This window comes from Aplidium turbinatum, chromosome 15 (assembly GCF_918807975.1).
Source record: "Aplidium turbinatum chromosome 15, kaAplTurb1.1, whole genome shotgun sequence".
NCBI lineage: Eukaryota > Metazoa > Chordata > Ascidiacea > Aplousobranchia > Polyclinidae > Aplidium > Aplidium turbinatum.
In genome coordinates this window covers 20,345,643-20,361,725 of record NC_137486.1, presented here as the reverse complement: position 1 = coordinate 20,361,725, position 16,083 = coordinate 20,345,643, and the positions used below count along the sequence as shown (strand labels likewise).

General features: G+C 38.7%; 1 protein-coding gene across 2 annotated transcripts; it reads right to left on the bottom strand.

The window, feature by feature from the left end:
- Positions 1-3,119: 3,119 nt before the first annotated feature.
- Positions 3,120-13,314, bottom strand: LOC145784346 (uncharacterized). Of its 2 annotated transcripts, XM_082596146.1 has the most exons (10): positions 13,072-13,314; positions 11,483-11,600; positions 10,803-10,942; positions 10,588-10,689; positions 8,324-8,438; positions 7,280-7,334; positions 6,861-6,949; positions 6,242-6,310; positions 5,896-5,951; positions 3,120-5,253 (listed from the first exon to the last, which is right to left on the bottom strand). In XM_082596146.1, exons 1-10 carry the CDS (start codon positions 13,312-13,314, stop codon positions 5,206-5,208), a joined length of 1,035 nt encoding a protein of 344 aa, XP_082452272.1. In that variant the 3' UTR covers positions 3,120-5,205. The 2 variants fall into 2 exon arrangements, with proteins under 2 accessions (XP_082452272.1, XP_082452273.1); XM_082596147.1 differs by lacking the exon at positions 5,896-5,951.
- Between the last annotated feature and the right edge of the window lie 2,769 nt (positions 13,315-16,083).

Below are 16,083 nucleotides of genomic sequence, written 5' to 3'. Positions count from 1 at the left end.
CGCACAGGGCCCGCAAATTAGGGGGCCCGCAATTTACTCAGAAAATGCGGTAATTTTGTCATTTCCAATGGAAAAATTCAACAAGTGAATTCAACAAAGGAATTAGCAACAAGAAAGACTCAACGGGTGCAACCTATTTCGTTCCCTGAAAAGATCGAGAAAAAAAAAACAACATAGCCGAAGTTGCTGATCGGAGTTGCCGCAAACATTTCAAATTTTTCTCGATCTTTTTAGGGGACGAAATTTGATTTTGTTACTCCGATTTCAGGGTACGAAATCGGGGTACGAATTTTGCAGGGGACGAAATAGGTTGCATCTAGACTCAACATAGCTTTATTTCCGAAAAATGCCCAAGAATGCATGATCTTATCCTTTTGCCATGCCACCGTACAGCACCATTTTACAGTAATATTCATACCCAAATTTTGAACATGCTCTCAGAATGCCCCAAATTCAAAGTAATTTTTTAAAATTTTCTGGGGGAGGGCCCCCAGACCCCCCGCCGCTGGGTGCCGTCTTCGGCGATCACGCCATCAGGCTTCGCCGCCGACCGTGAAACCACCCCCTTCCCCTTTCAAAATCCCTAGCTACGCTACTGAATTGGATCATTGTCATTGGGGCTTGCAAATCATATTCCGCACAGGGCCCGAAATTCCCCAAGACCGGCACTGCGTGGGACTCATTAGTACCAGGCTCAAATTACCCTCTCAACCGCCCAGGTGTTGTACCAGGGCTCACACTACTCGGCCATGGAACCGACGACAAAACAAATCCATATGTTTGTTTGCCTTTATTCTACTTTAGAAATGGTGCTCAGCAGCTGATAAGACACTCGATTTTCAATAATGAGATCTTTGTTCAATTTCAGGCTTAAACTGGTTATTGAAAAAACACCGCTCGCCTTTACCCAGGGTGTAGCCTACTGTGTTGTGTTGTTGCTGAAAGAAACACGGCCGGTAGAAAAGAACTGGCCACCCTCCTCTCGATAGTGCCGAAGACTTAGTGCAGTGAGAACTTTATCTTGTCATTCCACAATGCTTGGACTTTATGAACGGAAATCACCTCAAGCTACTTCATTGTTGTTAATAAAGATGTTAATCTCACAAACAAAAGGCATGAACAAGGATTCTTTATTGTGAATACTGCTATGAATTAAATTGAACATAATTTAGGCCTAGTTCTTTTCAAATGCTGTTTTTTTAGAGTTTTTATTGCTTAGATAAATGTGATTGTGATATTTTGCAGCCTCATCTTAACTAATAAACGCTTTGTCCGAAAAAAAGCTTTGCTCGTTTCCAAAGAAACATATTTTCGCTTCACTATAATGTTGCTTGTTTAGTTGAAGTTTTATTTGTTGTGGAAACACCAGTATTTGAAATGTGAGAGAAATTAGATGTTTTTTTTTAGCATTTCTGTCATCAAAAGAAAACTAATGATAAACTTAAATCGAATCATTGACATTTGCAACAAACAAGTACGGCAGTAAAAACTTAATTAGAGGTCTAGGCCGTTTACAAGCGTATTTTTCGCACTGTAGGCTACGAAGAAAAGACCATTTCTCAAAAACACTCCCTTTAATTGGCGGGCCTACACAACAACAAGATGACGTAACGGCTGTATAAAGTGAACTCTGCATTTCTCCATCTCCACATGATGAATGGTCAATGCCAACCTTTCATCGTCATATTTGTTTAAACATGTAACTTACAAGATACACAACACGCTCTGTATCTGTAATGTTACTTCGGTAGACTAGGTCGGAGCGGATCTGGCAAGTTGTCTTGAAGGAAAAGGGGTGTCAAACAGCAAATTGATGAGCAGATTTACATTAATCTGACCTTGCAAACACACCATTAATACAGTTATTTTTCTGCTCTTTAGGGGGGGGGGGGGTTCTTTCCTTTGATCCGCCACTGTCTTAGACTACCTACAGTGACTTAGAAAATAATCTTTATCTAGTGCAATTTATTATAGCATAGCCTACCATTGTATTAAAGTAGGTCATTGAATTGATTCATAGGATTATTTCAATGACATTTTATTGTATCAATGCTTGAAGCGTCAAATCTCCTGTATTTTCCCCATGACTGCGTTAGTTTTTTTTCATTAATTATAATGAAAACTTAGCCCACTTTCATAAAACAACTTTCCTAGTCAAATGCCTTAATATTATATAGCCTACGTAATTTCTCTACTAAAGTTGCCTTAACCATGGGCACAAAGGCGAGACCTGTTCGGAAACAAGCAAGTTGATTGCGTGAGGCTGGTTATAGGGTAATATGATACACTTCGTTTGAATATAAAAGATAATTTCATAATCGTTCCTTTGCTGTAAGCCTGAGTTTTGTCACGGATTTCAAGTTAGTATCAACCTATTTCTACTTCAAGTTGAAACGCACGAGTTCTACAGCATTGGCTACGTATCCCGCTGTAGACGTCATCACAAATAGCGCGCGATTAACAAAACGACACCAGCGGAACGGAACCCATGGCGTCCGCCCCGATAGCTCAATTGGTTAGCGCGTCACTTCTGGAACAAAGAAGCTTCAAGATCAAGCGGCGCTGGTTCGACTCTCAGGGTGTGCGCTTGAGCAACGCACGTTAAGGACTGCTCTCCATTCAGCGGAACCTAATGGATGGAATAATTCCCCTGCAACAACACTTCTACAGTCGGAAACTTCACTCTGCCAATCTCGGTAACCGGTCCTGCGTCAGTGATTCAAAGCCTCTACAAGTAGGCTATGCAAAACTGCCAGGATTAGGCACTTCACTTCAGGAAGCTTTCCCATTCGGAGGATAAAGATTCAATCAATCACATAGGCTACCATGATAAAGTGAATGTCATCTGAGACACCGAGACCTAACCCTGGCACGCCGTCAGCAAGAAGCGGTTGACTTGATCACATCGAAATAAGTTGAGAATTAAAATAATTATTTGAATAAGATCTGAATATTTGAATAAGAACTGAAGATGCTCATTACTATGTAGCGAAATATATATTCTTTTTAAACATGAGGCTGGTTGCACTTTATTTTAATTCTCAACTTATAGGCTACCATGTTGATATTTTCGAAACCGCCTCCTTCAATGTGAAAGTTCATCAATACAAATTCTCGATCTTTTTTCTTTATTTTATATAGTAATGCACGTTCTTCCAACGTAAGATAACATGCATACAGCATTAGGAGCCTGTTTAAATAAGATATGACGTCATTTCTTAACTCATTTTCCGTATAACACCAAATAAGACATTTGTCCTTCCTTACCCCAAATAACGTAATAAGTTGTGATTCTCTTCCTGAGAGGCATCATATGATATTTGAACAGTCAACTGTTGACAAACAATACATGCATCCATAAGACACATTGTTTTAAAGTATAAATAATACAAACATGAAAGCAGACATATTGTTAAGGCAGTATCATGGTTCATATGAAATCAAAACTTTGGCCACGAAGGCTGAATATCATGAACTAAAAACTAAAGCCTTCTGGATAGTAGATTTATATCATTCTTAGTGCTTCGTTAGCCAAATATTCAAGTGCAGCAAAGTGTTCAATTGTTTATCTGAAGCGCAATAGCGTAGCCAAAGAGGATCTTGGGAGTGAAATCTTCTAGATGTGTGTGACATCACTATAACGGCTTCAACAAAATAATATTATGATTGATCCCATTATGACGTCACACACGTCTCGAAAGGGGGAGGGAAGGTTCTGACGGATGAGTTTTCTTCTTTCTGCAGTATTCTATGTTTACACTGACAGCACAGGAGAGCAACTTGAAAGAGACGGTCGCATTCACAAAACAGAGCGCGGAAGTAAACGAGCTATGTTAAGGCACTTTGATGACAGCAATGTTCAACAACTGTCAATAATGAAGTTACTGACTGCCAGGAAAGATGCGGTTTCAAGCGGGATGACATTGGCTACTTTTAACATGCAAACCGCATAACGATGCTCTTTTCAAACATTTCACTGGCGTCTGCCTAATGAAGTGTTGCCGACAAAAGATTTTGCTACATTCTGTGACACTCAGGAATAAAACACATGAACAAGGTTGCTTTTAAATCGATATGATTGCTAAGGAGTGGATTGCGAGCAATGGCCATGTTGGCACGAGAGAATAACAAGGTTTAACAATGCAATGAATCACTTAGAATGAAACTAACTCGAAAATACATAAACTATATTCGAGATATGACAATACTTAAGCACATTTCTGTGACTAAACAAAGCTAATTCGTAGCTATTTTTACAGCTTTTCCAGGAACAACAAGGGATACTTGGCGAAAGGTACGTTTCATTCAATAAGAGTCAATTTACGAGAGCAGAAAATATTAAATTGCTCTGTCCCAAAATCTATTCCAACAAACAAAACAACAATTAGAAGTATATCTGAGTCTCAATAAAAGAAAACCTTTTGACATTTTGCGGTATTTCCCTACATATTCTTTAGAAGATGCACTGCACATGTCCACTCCAGAGCCCCAGATACCCAACGCAAATGTGCACCGCGTTTAGATGGATTGACTGAAGGAAGACATATATCACTGATCTACTGTAAATCTATGAGTTGTGCATCAATCTGTGGGAGTTCATATGCAAAGTTGGTGTCTGAACATGATATCGCGCTTTGCATGAAGGAGGTCTTACCCTTTGTTGGTGAAATTTAGCAAGACAAACCAGAAAGATATTGGATATAAAGATTACTAAAAATTCAAAAAAACAAAAGTTTGGGTTGCCTTTAACCTTCTTTAGAGATGGAATGACACAGCGAACAAGGCGGCGGGTGACCAATGCGACCCTCGTTCAATTTCAGACTTAAACCGGTTATTAAAAAAAATAACGCTGTTAAAATATATGTTGACAATAATTACCTATCCTAGCCAGCAAAATATGTTCTTTTTACACTAATCCACCGTCTGCAAACGTTGAATCTACGCAGAATCAACGTATTTTGCTAGATGGGTAATCAAGATGCACACCAATGAACGGACGATCACTTGAGGATACTTGATACATCTCTCGACACTGCATCAGAAAGTGTGGTTGCATTCAAAAATAGAAATGTTTGCAAGAAACAGTAGAGATGATCAACTCTTTCTACAGCGATGATGACATTCTACACCAAATAAAAAGAGTTCTTTGAATAAAACTTTCTAAATTCAAGTGCAAATGAAGGAAGGAACGAGCTCAGTTGGTCGTCATCTAGAGCTTTCTTTGGAATCACTGCCTTGATCCAACGAAGCAACCTGAAACAAAGGGTTTGAGTTCACTACAAGATCATTTGGTTACTTATCGAACCTGGTCAATTTTCTAGGACTGTTACGTAACAGTTTCAATTTGAGAAACGTTTGAAACAAGGATAGCTTACTAGCACTGTACATTGGCAGTTACAGCGTAAAAAGTCATTATATTCTACTGCTTTGAAAGTATCCGTTCCCTAGATGTTGTCTATGAATTTCTTGTTGGACGATTATCCTTGGACCAAGAAAGTTTCTTCTGCAGCCCAACCTTGACAGATTGGAGAGCTTGTAGACGGGAGTTGAACTAGTGTTACTTGATCTTGTAATTATTCGACAAAGTTGTCCGCTTAGCGACAGAGATATGAGGTGGTGTTTTCAATACGTGGTTTCTTTGTAGTCAAGCAAGTGTTGTAAACCGATTTGTAGTATCCCTCTATACAACGCTTCGTCTGATGAACAAATGACCAGACCTACAAAAAATGGCCACTCCATGCATTTCAATTGATGCAATTCAAAACAAAAACGTAGGAAAGCTGCAAAAGCCTTTTGTCTCTTAAAAGCACAACCGAGAATTGTCTAAGAAGCATAATGGCACGTTTGCATTGACGTAGTACGGTGCAACAATAATTTCAACTAAGAGAGGCGTACCTGGGCGTCATACAATTGAAGTGACCGGGGACTCGCCACCAATAATTGATGAACGCCTACGTAACACACGAACAATTATTAAAGTGATGTCATAACGGATAAGAATCAATTCAAAACTGGTTTGGAGAAACTATGTCAGTGACCACATTTGCTGAATGAGACGATGACGTCAAAACCGCACCAGATGAAAACAGCCTTTGTATAACAACTGGCAAATCAAGTTCTAAACGCGTCAAATGCGTCATAGGCATACGACATGCGAGAAAATGTGAAAAACCATACAAAAAAGTTTCAGTCAACATCAACAATTCAACATACAGTATAAAACATCAAGTCTAGTACTTACCAGCGGTTGGCCTTTGAAGGTTTGTATAGGGATTCAGAAAACTTATCCTATCATCATCTGTTGTACGACCTGTCATATAAACAAACTTTACTCATCCATACTCTGATGTACCACAAAACTCATGTGAATAGCAGCAAGATTGTTGCCGGATTTCCACTCAAGATAAAGCAGCGATGATGATAGCAAAATCTCATCTAACTCGGCTGCATTGCCGACGTTCGAAAGGGCACCGGTTCGACACCGCTCAGGAGCATGCGGCTGAGTCTTTGGTAAGACAATTAAAGGCATGCCCGAAGGTGGACGTGAAGATTGGCTTCCTTGCCTTCCCATTCACTTAATCTAAATCTTCAGTCACCGGGTGTAAGCCTGGAGAGGATAAATCTAACTGTTGAAAAAGTTACTACGATTTATATAGGGGTCAGGTCAACCTTGATAATAAACTTTTAAATGGACAAGAATGTAATCCAGCCAATGCAATTAAACAATTAAACGTACTATCAAAACACAGCTCTCCATGCTCACAAAGAGTCGAACTGGTGACTTTTTTACAGTAATATCGCTCAAACGCTTTAACCCTTCAGTCGAGTTGCGGCAATGATAGAAATAAAGAGGCACTTACCGACTGAACTATAAAGTGAATCGTGAACGTTAGATGGTGATATGGAGCTGCACGATGAACTGTTTTGCATCACTGGAACCATTTGCATTCTGGAAATGACGTTTGTACGTGACACGACTATCCATGACAATTCTCAGAATTTTTGCATTAAAAATATCTGTAACGTCTACCACGACAGCCACGCACATACGTGAGCGCACGACCGACCTTCTGGTCAGGATGACGCACAATGACGGATAACTCAATGTTCAATTGGAAAAATACTTAAGGTTCAAGGTATGATTGCCAACAAAGCCCTGAATTCATTTTTTTTCACATGTGACTTAGGAACTTTTCTTTATCAGCTCTTCAATTTCTGCTGTATCTACTTTAAATTTAAGGAAACCATAAATATCGTATCCATGCAAATATCAACTGACCTGACAGCAGCGGCAGAAGAAAGTTGAAACTGATGCTGATCATGATGAGGAGACACTGAAGAAGAACAAGAAGTGATTAAATTCAAACGTTTATTAAAGTTACAAATCTAACTCATCTGTTCTCAAAGCAGTTTAACTTTTTAAACAAATTGTTATGTTCTGCATGTTGTTCAATTAAAATCGCCACCTTGCATTAACTCAGCGTCAACAGAAAAATTGATTTTGTCACTCCAACATAGTTCTTGGCTATGCTATATTGCTATAGAAAATATGTTAAAATTTTGCCTTTACAGCTCAAGAGTTTGTTAAAAAACAACAAACATGAAGCGATTACAGTTCGTACAATCGTACATGTGAATAGAAGGATAATACAAGACACAAGTACAACACCCACAGTATGGATAGAAAAACACCGGATCTATGACGCTAGTTCAGGACTCCGCCACAGGCGGAATGGCCCGTTTCGGTGAGTTCCGTATTCGGTGAGAGCCTTTTTCGGTGAGTTTCCTATTCGGTGATTTTTTGAATTTTTAACCGTAGCCTAATTATCATTGCCGTTTTAGGGTTAGGGTCTTATTTCAACGTTTAGCGACGTTAAAACGATGTAAAAGCGGCAATGATAATTAGGCTACGGTACCCGATAATTTTCAAAAAAAAATTTAAAAAATCACCGAATAGGAAACTCACCGAAAAAGGCTCTCACCGAATAGGGAACTCACCGAATCGAGCTCACCGAATAGTAGCAGACCCCGCCACAAGGATACGAGATTTTCACGATTAATCGTCAGACAAAGCATTTAGAATGAATCAATGAATTTTGCGACAATTTTCGCAACAATAAAATATGTTAAAACTTAAAAAGTATATTTCGATACTTTGTCGAAAAAATCAACTTTAAAGAGGAATTTTGAATGGAATTTAAAGTACTGTACGAAGTAGTTCTGGGGCAAATCGTTAATGGAAACCTTCTCATGTAGTTCGTATTGTATAGAAATATCGTTCTGGTCTCAAGACTCTAATGAAAATACATCGCACCCAACGTACCTGTTTGAGGCGGCAGGAGAGTAAATGAGCTTGGTGAGTAATGTGAAGAGGTCTTGGTAGGATCAGTCACACTGTTCATCGTGGCCAGAGTGATCGATTCGGCTGAAGTAGCTTGCTGAAGTATTGAAAAATTCTTTTTAAATCTCTAACGAAACCAGCGTTTCGCTTGTTACAAACGCAACACAATTATTTGAATACCTGTGGCTGTGGGTTAACTTCAAACTATGAATAACTACTTTCTCTGAAGGTTAATCATTACAAAGCAACAGACAGGAATTAAAATGCAAAATTTAACAGTTATTAGACACTAGTGGTGAATAGAAGCCATGGCAAAACGCGTAATAATAATAATGTTTGTCTTTTATATAGCGCTGTATCCATCGCAGAATGCGTTGCTCCTCAGCGCTTTACAAAGCAGACAGAGTCAATCAGTGCCGGATTAAGGGGGGGGGCGGACTGGGCTGAAGCCCAGGGCCCCCACTTTTGGGGGCCCTCACCTCAAAGAAAAAAAAATAATTTTAGTTAATTTTTGGTTGCACAGCTGGAGTTTGCCGCGTTAATTCGTATCTCAAACAAGCAAAGGCGGCTCGCTCAGTGGAGTAGCCAAGGGGAGGGGGGTTTCAACCCTCATTTGGCACGCGTGTGACGTCATGATATTGAGAATGATGCTTTCAAACTCTTTATGTCTCTAAAACAAAGTTTGCCTAATTTTAAACGAAACTGCATTAAAAGAGCGAGTTTTGCCAATAGCCTACCAAACATTCAAATATCTCAGCCAGGAATTAGTAACAAGAAAACATAGAGACTTAGCTTTATTTCCGAAAAATGCTGAAGAAAACATGATCTTATCCTTTTTCTATGCCACCGGACAGCACCATTTTACAGGAATATTTATACCTACATTTTTGTTGACAATGCTCTCAGAATGCAGCAAATTCAAAGTAATTTTTCAAAATTTTCTGGGGGTGGCCCCCAGACCCCCCGCCACTGGGTGTCTTTCGTATGCCGGTCGTTAAACTCCTCCCCCTTTCAAAATTTCTGGCTATGCCACTGGGCTCGGCCACATGTGCGCCGCTGCTGCAGCACCCCCTGCCCCGCCCCAGTTATTCAATTTCTTTTTGTATGATGGTCTCCAACTGCAGTGGAGAAAGATCTTTTTCAAAATTAAAGAGAATATAAAGCGGAGTTCGAAGTTCTTCTCGGCAAGAGCGAGTTTCGAATCTTTCGCTTCTAAGCATTGAACACGATATTTTGGATTCATTGCATTTTGAAGAATTGATCAGCGATTTTGCCACGAGAAAAGCAAGAAAACGTCCATTTTGAGTTGATATGAACAATTTTCTAGGGCAGCAAACAAAATGACTACGGTCCTATGGGTACCGCCTACCAGTTTGCAGTTTCATTTTTGATTTATAGCCTATACTCCTATGAATATGATTCTGTTTTTATCGTGTGAAGCTGACAAACAATTTATAGTTCATAAGTTGCGGCCAAAAATAATTTTTGTGAAACGATTAAACTTACTTTGATCGCTCTGTATCTCAACAGTTTTGTGTTTAAGTAGTCGACACCATTCACACCAAGCACTAAAAGTTCATTGTCATTGTTAAATTTGCTTTTCAACCAGAAAACGAATCTTTTCCGAAGAAATACTGTTGAAAATTAACCAGGTTTTGCTTTCAAAAGACAACTAGAGAACAGTGGCGTACTTAGAGAATAGTGGCGTCGCTCGGGTAAGTTTGAGAGTTTGTGCCCCTCCAAAGTCAGCATTAAACGAATTATGTCATTTTGTTGTTCTAAAAATAATGTTCCTGTTTAATCGCGTTTTTCGACAGTACCAACTATAATACACAATACACACAACTGGGGGCTTGGAGGCGGAGCCCTCAGCTGCTGAGAAATGCTTTTAGCGTCATTGATCGATAACCTTTTTAGCGAAAAATGTCATTTGATAAGGGCCCCCACTTTCAGCTCAGCCCAGGGCCCCATAAACCCTTAATCCGGCCCTGGAGTCAATGCAGCCGTATAGAGGCGCAACTGAGTACATTATTACCCGAATCCGTCCCATTGCTCAGTGTCAAGTAACAATTAGATTCAATACCATTTTTCAAAACTAAAAATCTTTGGTATGACCCAACAGGGTATCGAACCCATGCCTACCGATTTAGAGGCGGGTGCACAAACCACTAAGCCACCATTCAATAAAACTTGGTATCAAACGTTTATGTACAAAACGGTAGAAAAAAAAGGGTTGCCAAACCAACCTGGGCTCCGGAAGTTCTCTGTCTCTGCTGCGGTGGAGGACTGTGCTCATGCTGTGCTGACATGGCATTGATCATGTGGTAGGTTTTTTGTAACAACCCATCCTAAACACAAAGGTTCAATCTATGGATATCCGCAAAAGTGCGTAACAGCTTACCATAGTTGTGCGTAAGTGCGTTAAGTCAGAATAATATGATACATGAAATATCGAACTCACTTTAGTGTCTTCAGACGGCACATATGAAAGTTCGGGCTCCTCAAATCCTTGTGCACTCATTCTTTGATCGTCATGACGAGAAGAAGGGGCAACATCAGTCGAGTCAGGAGAATTTAAACAAGTCTGAATCAATTGTTTACCTAGAATTAAGTGAAAAAAGAGTTATGTAATGCCTAATGCTACAGCCGGCTAGAACTACATTATGGTACTTGCATAAAATTTTGTTGAATACGATCATTCAACTTTCTATGAAATGGTTCATTTTATACCCTTGTACTGAGAAATCATTACATTTGATTGCATGAGGCAGTTAGGTCCTGTCAACAACTACACTAACCAAGCAACAGGTTGATGTGATTTATGATTAAAATATCATGTATATCATGATTTTATATTCATATTTAGACCAAGCAATAAATATGAAAACACACAAAAATATCATATATATACTATTTCTGTTTCTTAACACCTATCACATGATGGCAATCAAAACTTTTATCATTAACCTAACACTGGTATCACAGTATGATGATTGCCACAATACACAAGGGTTTCACATGATATTTAAGGAGGTCAGAACAAAACTGACAAGTCATGGACAAACAATACTTTTTCCTTCCACACAAACAAATTACAAAATTATAAAGGTTGCTAATACCGCATGTTCAAATGCAGCATACCTGCTTCGCTTGAAAGTATAGGCTGCAGTTTTCTAGTGGCAAATGTATATACGTGACCAGTTTCACTTGCTACCAACAACATGACTTGAGTACCTGTAAGGGTTGCCAGCTCGTGAGCCTGTAATGTAAATTGTAAACAAACGGTCAATTTTCTGCAAAGTGTTAGCACAATACAAAGCTGCACCAACATAACAGACAGCATATCAAATGTCAATTTCCCAAGTGTTAAAGTAGACATTTCACTACAGGAAGCTACAACTTACAGCTGCTTACAATGAATGTCTCACATTCCAAATAAAGTCTTTTTATGAAACAGCAACCAGCAATACATGTCACATATAGATGACTCAGTTCTTGGTATTTCACGCATGCGACACACTAAACTGTGACTGCAGTTAGGTAATTAGAAGCACAGTGCCTACACATGAAAATACTGGCTCATTTAAAACTATGGAGAATAAAAGGTTATTTGCAGTATCGTACTACAGTGTTTCCCATGATGTCAAAAAGCTATTAAAGTGAAAAATATTTATAACAAAGAGTAAATTGCATTCTTGGTTAAAAGCCCACTATCATTTCTTGTAATAAGCAAACCAAACCCCCTATGTCTCAAGAAATTCAGAGGCTGTATGAGTATGCAATCAAGAAGTGATTTAGCTGTGCCATTCTGTTTCAACATTTTTGTAAAATTATGCTATATATACACAAATAATTAAGGATGATATCAGACTAATAACAATCGGTGGTGTGACATTAAGTCTATGAATTAATTTCTCGTATCCCACAATTGCACAATCCACAGTGCCAGTAACAATGGCTTACAATTAAATTTCACATGTTCGTTTCTTTACTGCTCACTTGCTCAAAGACAATGTGGTTTGTCAATGCAACATAGCATATCTAAAACAGGATCTGTATTAAGAGTTTCTGTTTCAACTTTTCATGTTGTTTCGTGCAATTTCAACTTATGATGCCAAATTTTGTGCTTCAAGATCAAGCGGCGCTGATTTTCTTGGGGTGTGCACTTGAGCAACGCATGTTAAGGACTGCTCCAGCAGCACCCAGGAATCCATTCAGTGGCATTTGATGAATGCAACAATTCCTCGGCAACAACACTTCAACAATCAGAAACTTCACTATGTGAACTTCAGTGACCGGCCCTGCATCGGTGGTTCAAAGCCTCTACAAGTATGCAAAACTGCCAGGATTAAGCTCTCAAAAAAGCTTTTCTAGTCCGAGGATAAAGATTAAATCCATCAATCAAACTAAAACTCTCAAGAAGACAAAGCAGAGCAACACACTTTATGTACAGTTCCCCATTCAGCAGCACTAACTGAATGAAATAGTTTTTTTGGCAAATCACTCTGCACAGAAACTTCATTGTCAACCTGATTTGGGTCAGTAGTTCAAGTTCTGCATCTTACAATATATACTTTTTAATAAAAAGTGAACAGCCAACTGCGTTGTTGTCACAATATACTTAATACATTTTATAGTGGTAAGATAGGTAGTGTGGTAGCCTACTAGACTATGGAATATAATGCAGTTAAAGCCTGCCATTGAAAAGAAAAACAAAGAAATGTGACTACCTTTTTCATAATTCCAGATTTCCTTTTGCTGAAGGTCGTATATCTTCTTAATTTGTTGTCAATAAATTCCATGTCAATTTTTACACGGCCTCTTGTTTTCTTGCCTGACTTGGTTTGAGAAGTTTCCGATCTTGAACCTGGGCTAGAATTGCCATCTGTCGAATCATCAGACTCTGAACGACGTTCGTGTTTCTGTAAATCATCTAACCCAGCCGCAAACCTAGAGCGTTTCAAACTTTCCATTTTCTTAAAAATTGCTAAATAACAACAAGCTTCGATTAAAATTTCGCGCTGCTAAAGACTGCACTGCCAGCAGCTCCGTATTAGGATGACGAATTTTAACAGCTGACCTATTATGAACATTATAAACTTGCGTCCTAGAAAATAGTGCTGGCTAAAAGTCAAGATTTTATTCACATAAATTTTATCAAATTTTATGCATTAATACAGTAAAGATACATTTTTTAACTCCATTTTATAAAAAATATAATAATAACCTACGTTCTGCTACACATAAATTAACAAATTGTTTCAAGCGGAAGAATATAAAACAAAACAGCACTTGCCCAGAAAGGTTAGGCAGCGATTGATACAGCGTAGGCTTTCCATAAAAGGAAATCGTCTCTCACATGTCATGGCCATAAAAGGCGACAAAGTGCACGTGCTCAATGTGATGCAGTGTGGTAAACAAGACAAAAATATAAATAGCTTAAATATTTTGGTTTTCAACCGGGAAAGTGTACTTTGTCTTCCGGTATTTTCAGACATTTTAGCAATGATCATAAATAAAGATTGGCAGAGAAATTTCATTATTTTTAGCAAAATAAAAAAACTGTCTTAAATTTGTTGCCTAATTCCATGACACCATGGTGATGGTGATTGCACAAATCGTCTATTAAGCAACCGAAACCACCAAAGCTAATAAAAGTCACTTTATTAAATCATTGTTATTTAAGAAATGATTCTGTCCTCCTCATTTCTGACCCCATCAAAAGTAAAATGCAACGAAACTTTATTTTGCTTTAGGCTACGTGTAACCAACCTAAAAATATCAAATGAAACTTAATTAAAATTAAATGCTAAATTTGAAGGCAGGTATGTGCCTTCATAATAATTCCTGGTGTTTTTTATAACTGCCAATTCTTAATACAATCAATTAAATTCAATTTATTTTTGTTTCTTTTTAGAGTGCAAAAAAGTGATGCTGTTAATCTAGAATACAGAAACCAAACTGGAACAAACAACTAAAGAAAACTAACAAAAATAGTGGAAATCAAAGCATGATTATGGTGTTTTCTACAGTAGCCTACCGGTTACTGGACAATTAATTATGGATTTTTTTGGGGGCAATTTTACAGTAAATTTCAGATTTTTGTTTGATAACTGAGAGCACTACAATAAATGTAATGGTGGTTGAATGGTTCAAAGCAAAGAAGCTGCAATTTTCCAACATCGGTATTCAACATCACGTAATAAGTATTGATGCCGGATTGTGACGTCATAATGGTGCAAGTCTCTACTACAATGCCAACAGTTCAGTTGATCCTTTGTGACATCCATTATGACGTCACAATGTGGCGCTGTTGAATACCGATTGTGTAGAATGGCAGCTTCTTTGCTTTGGGCCACCATTACAATTATTTCCGAGCTCTCAGTTATCGGAAAAACAAAAAAATTGAGATTTTCTGTAAAATTGTCCAAAAAAAAAATCCATAATAAATTGTCCAGTAGGCTACTGTACAAGCAAGTAATTGGGTTACTTACTAGGTTAGCCTACTTATAGTCTTCTTCTGCATCGTGTGTCACACAGCTGTAGCCCAGAGCATCACGCAAGCTCTTGCTCTATCGTTGAACTCGCCAAATCCTGTGCAGAGCACCTTGCTTTTAGGTCAGGGCATTCGAGTAGATGTTGCATTGTTTGCTCTTGTCCGCATTTGCAACTTGTGCTCCCCATGGAATAGCCTACCCCCAGTGTCTCATTAAAGTTTTACACCTGCCAATGCCAGTTCTTACGCGGTTGAGGCATCGCCAATATTTCCACGATTCACGCTTTCCGCAAGAAAGGCCCTCTACGGGTGTGAGCTCCATATTGGCCAACATCGTCCGGCTGCCAGTCCCTCCTGCCATAGTTGAACTCGCACTTTGACGGCCACAATTAAGGTCTTATTAAAGTAGCCCACGGTAGCCTACTGACTTAGTAGTTAGTAGCGTAGCCTACTTTTAAATGGAAGCCCAAACCAGAACTTCTCAAAATGTGTGACGCAAAAGGGTTGCAAGCGCAGCGCAAAATTTTGTTGCAAGCTGCAAAGTGTCGAATCAGTTTAGAAGAGAGCGTAATTGCTTATTACAATATTTTTAGTAGACTACCGTACAATAAATTTCCGGTTATAATTAGTAATTACCGTGGCGTAACCAAACTGTAAGTTAGAGGAAGCAATTCATGCTGCAGCTGGTGTCATAAAAATGTTATTCTGTGTTTAAAATCATTGAATGGGTGAACTCCAACGATGATTTTAGGCTGTCGAACAAAAGTAGGTTCAGTTCAGGTTCCATACAATTAATTAACAGCTCTCACCACTCGTCCACGCAGTTGACTACTTAAAAACAGTGATTGTCTACGTGAGGTAGCCTAAGTTCGTTTGGCAAACCAAAAAGGACCTCCCAAAAACATTGCAGTAGGCCTATCAGCCTATAGGCTACCTTTTGGCTTAGTGATGTATTTTCTCTATTAGGCCTACTGCAACACAAAGCAATCCAAATAGGCTAGAAAGTAGCCTAAGTTGTAGCAAAATAGACGAAATTTGAAAATTAGAGAATCAGTCAAAATAAACTACAAAAATACAAAAATTTTGCTTTCAAATAACAGCTGGCAAACTGTTTGGGTGAGGTATGATTGGCCAAAGGTTCTCCCTGGACTTGTCAATGCTACTGTCAAAGATTCTTTTGGAGAAGGATAGGCTAAACGCTTAGTCCGCACAAGAGAACGTTCTGAGAACTCGCTTAGATTTTCTT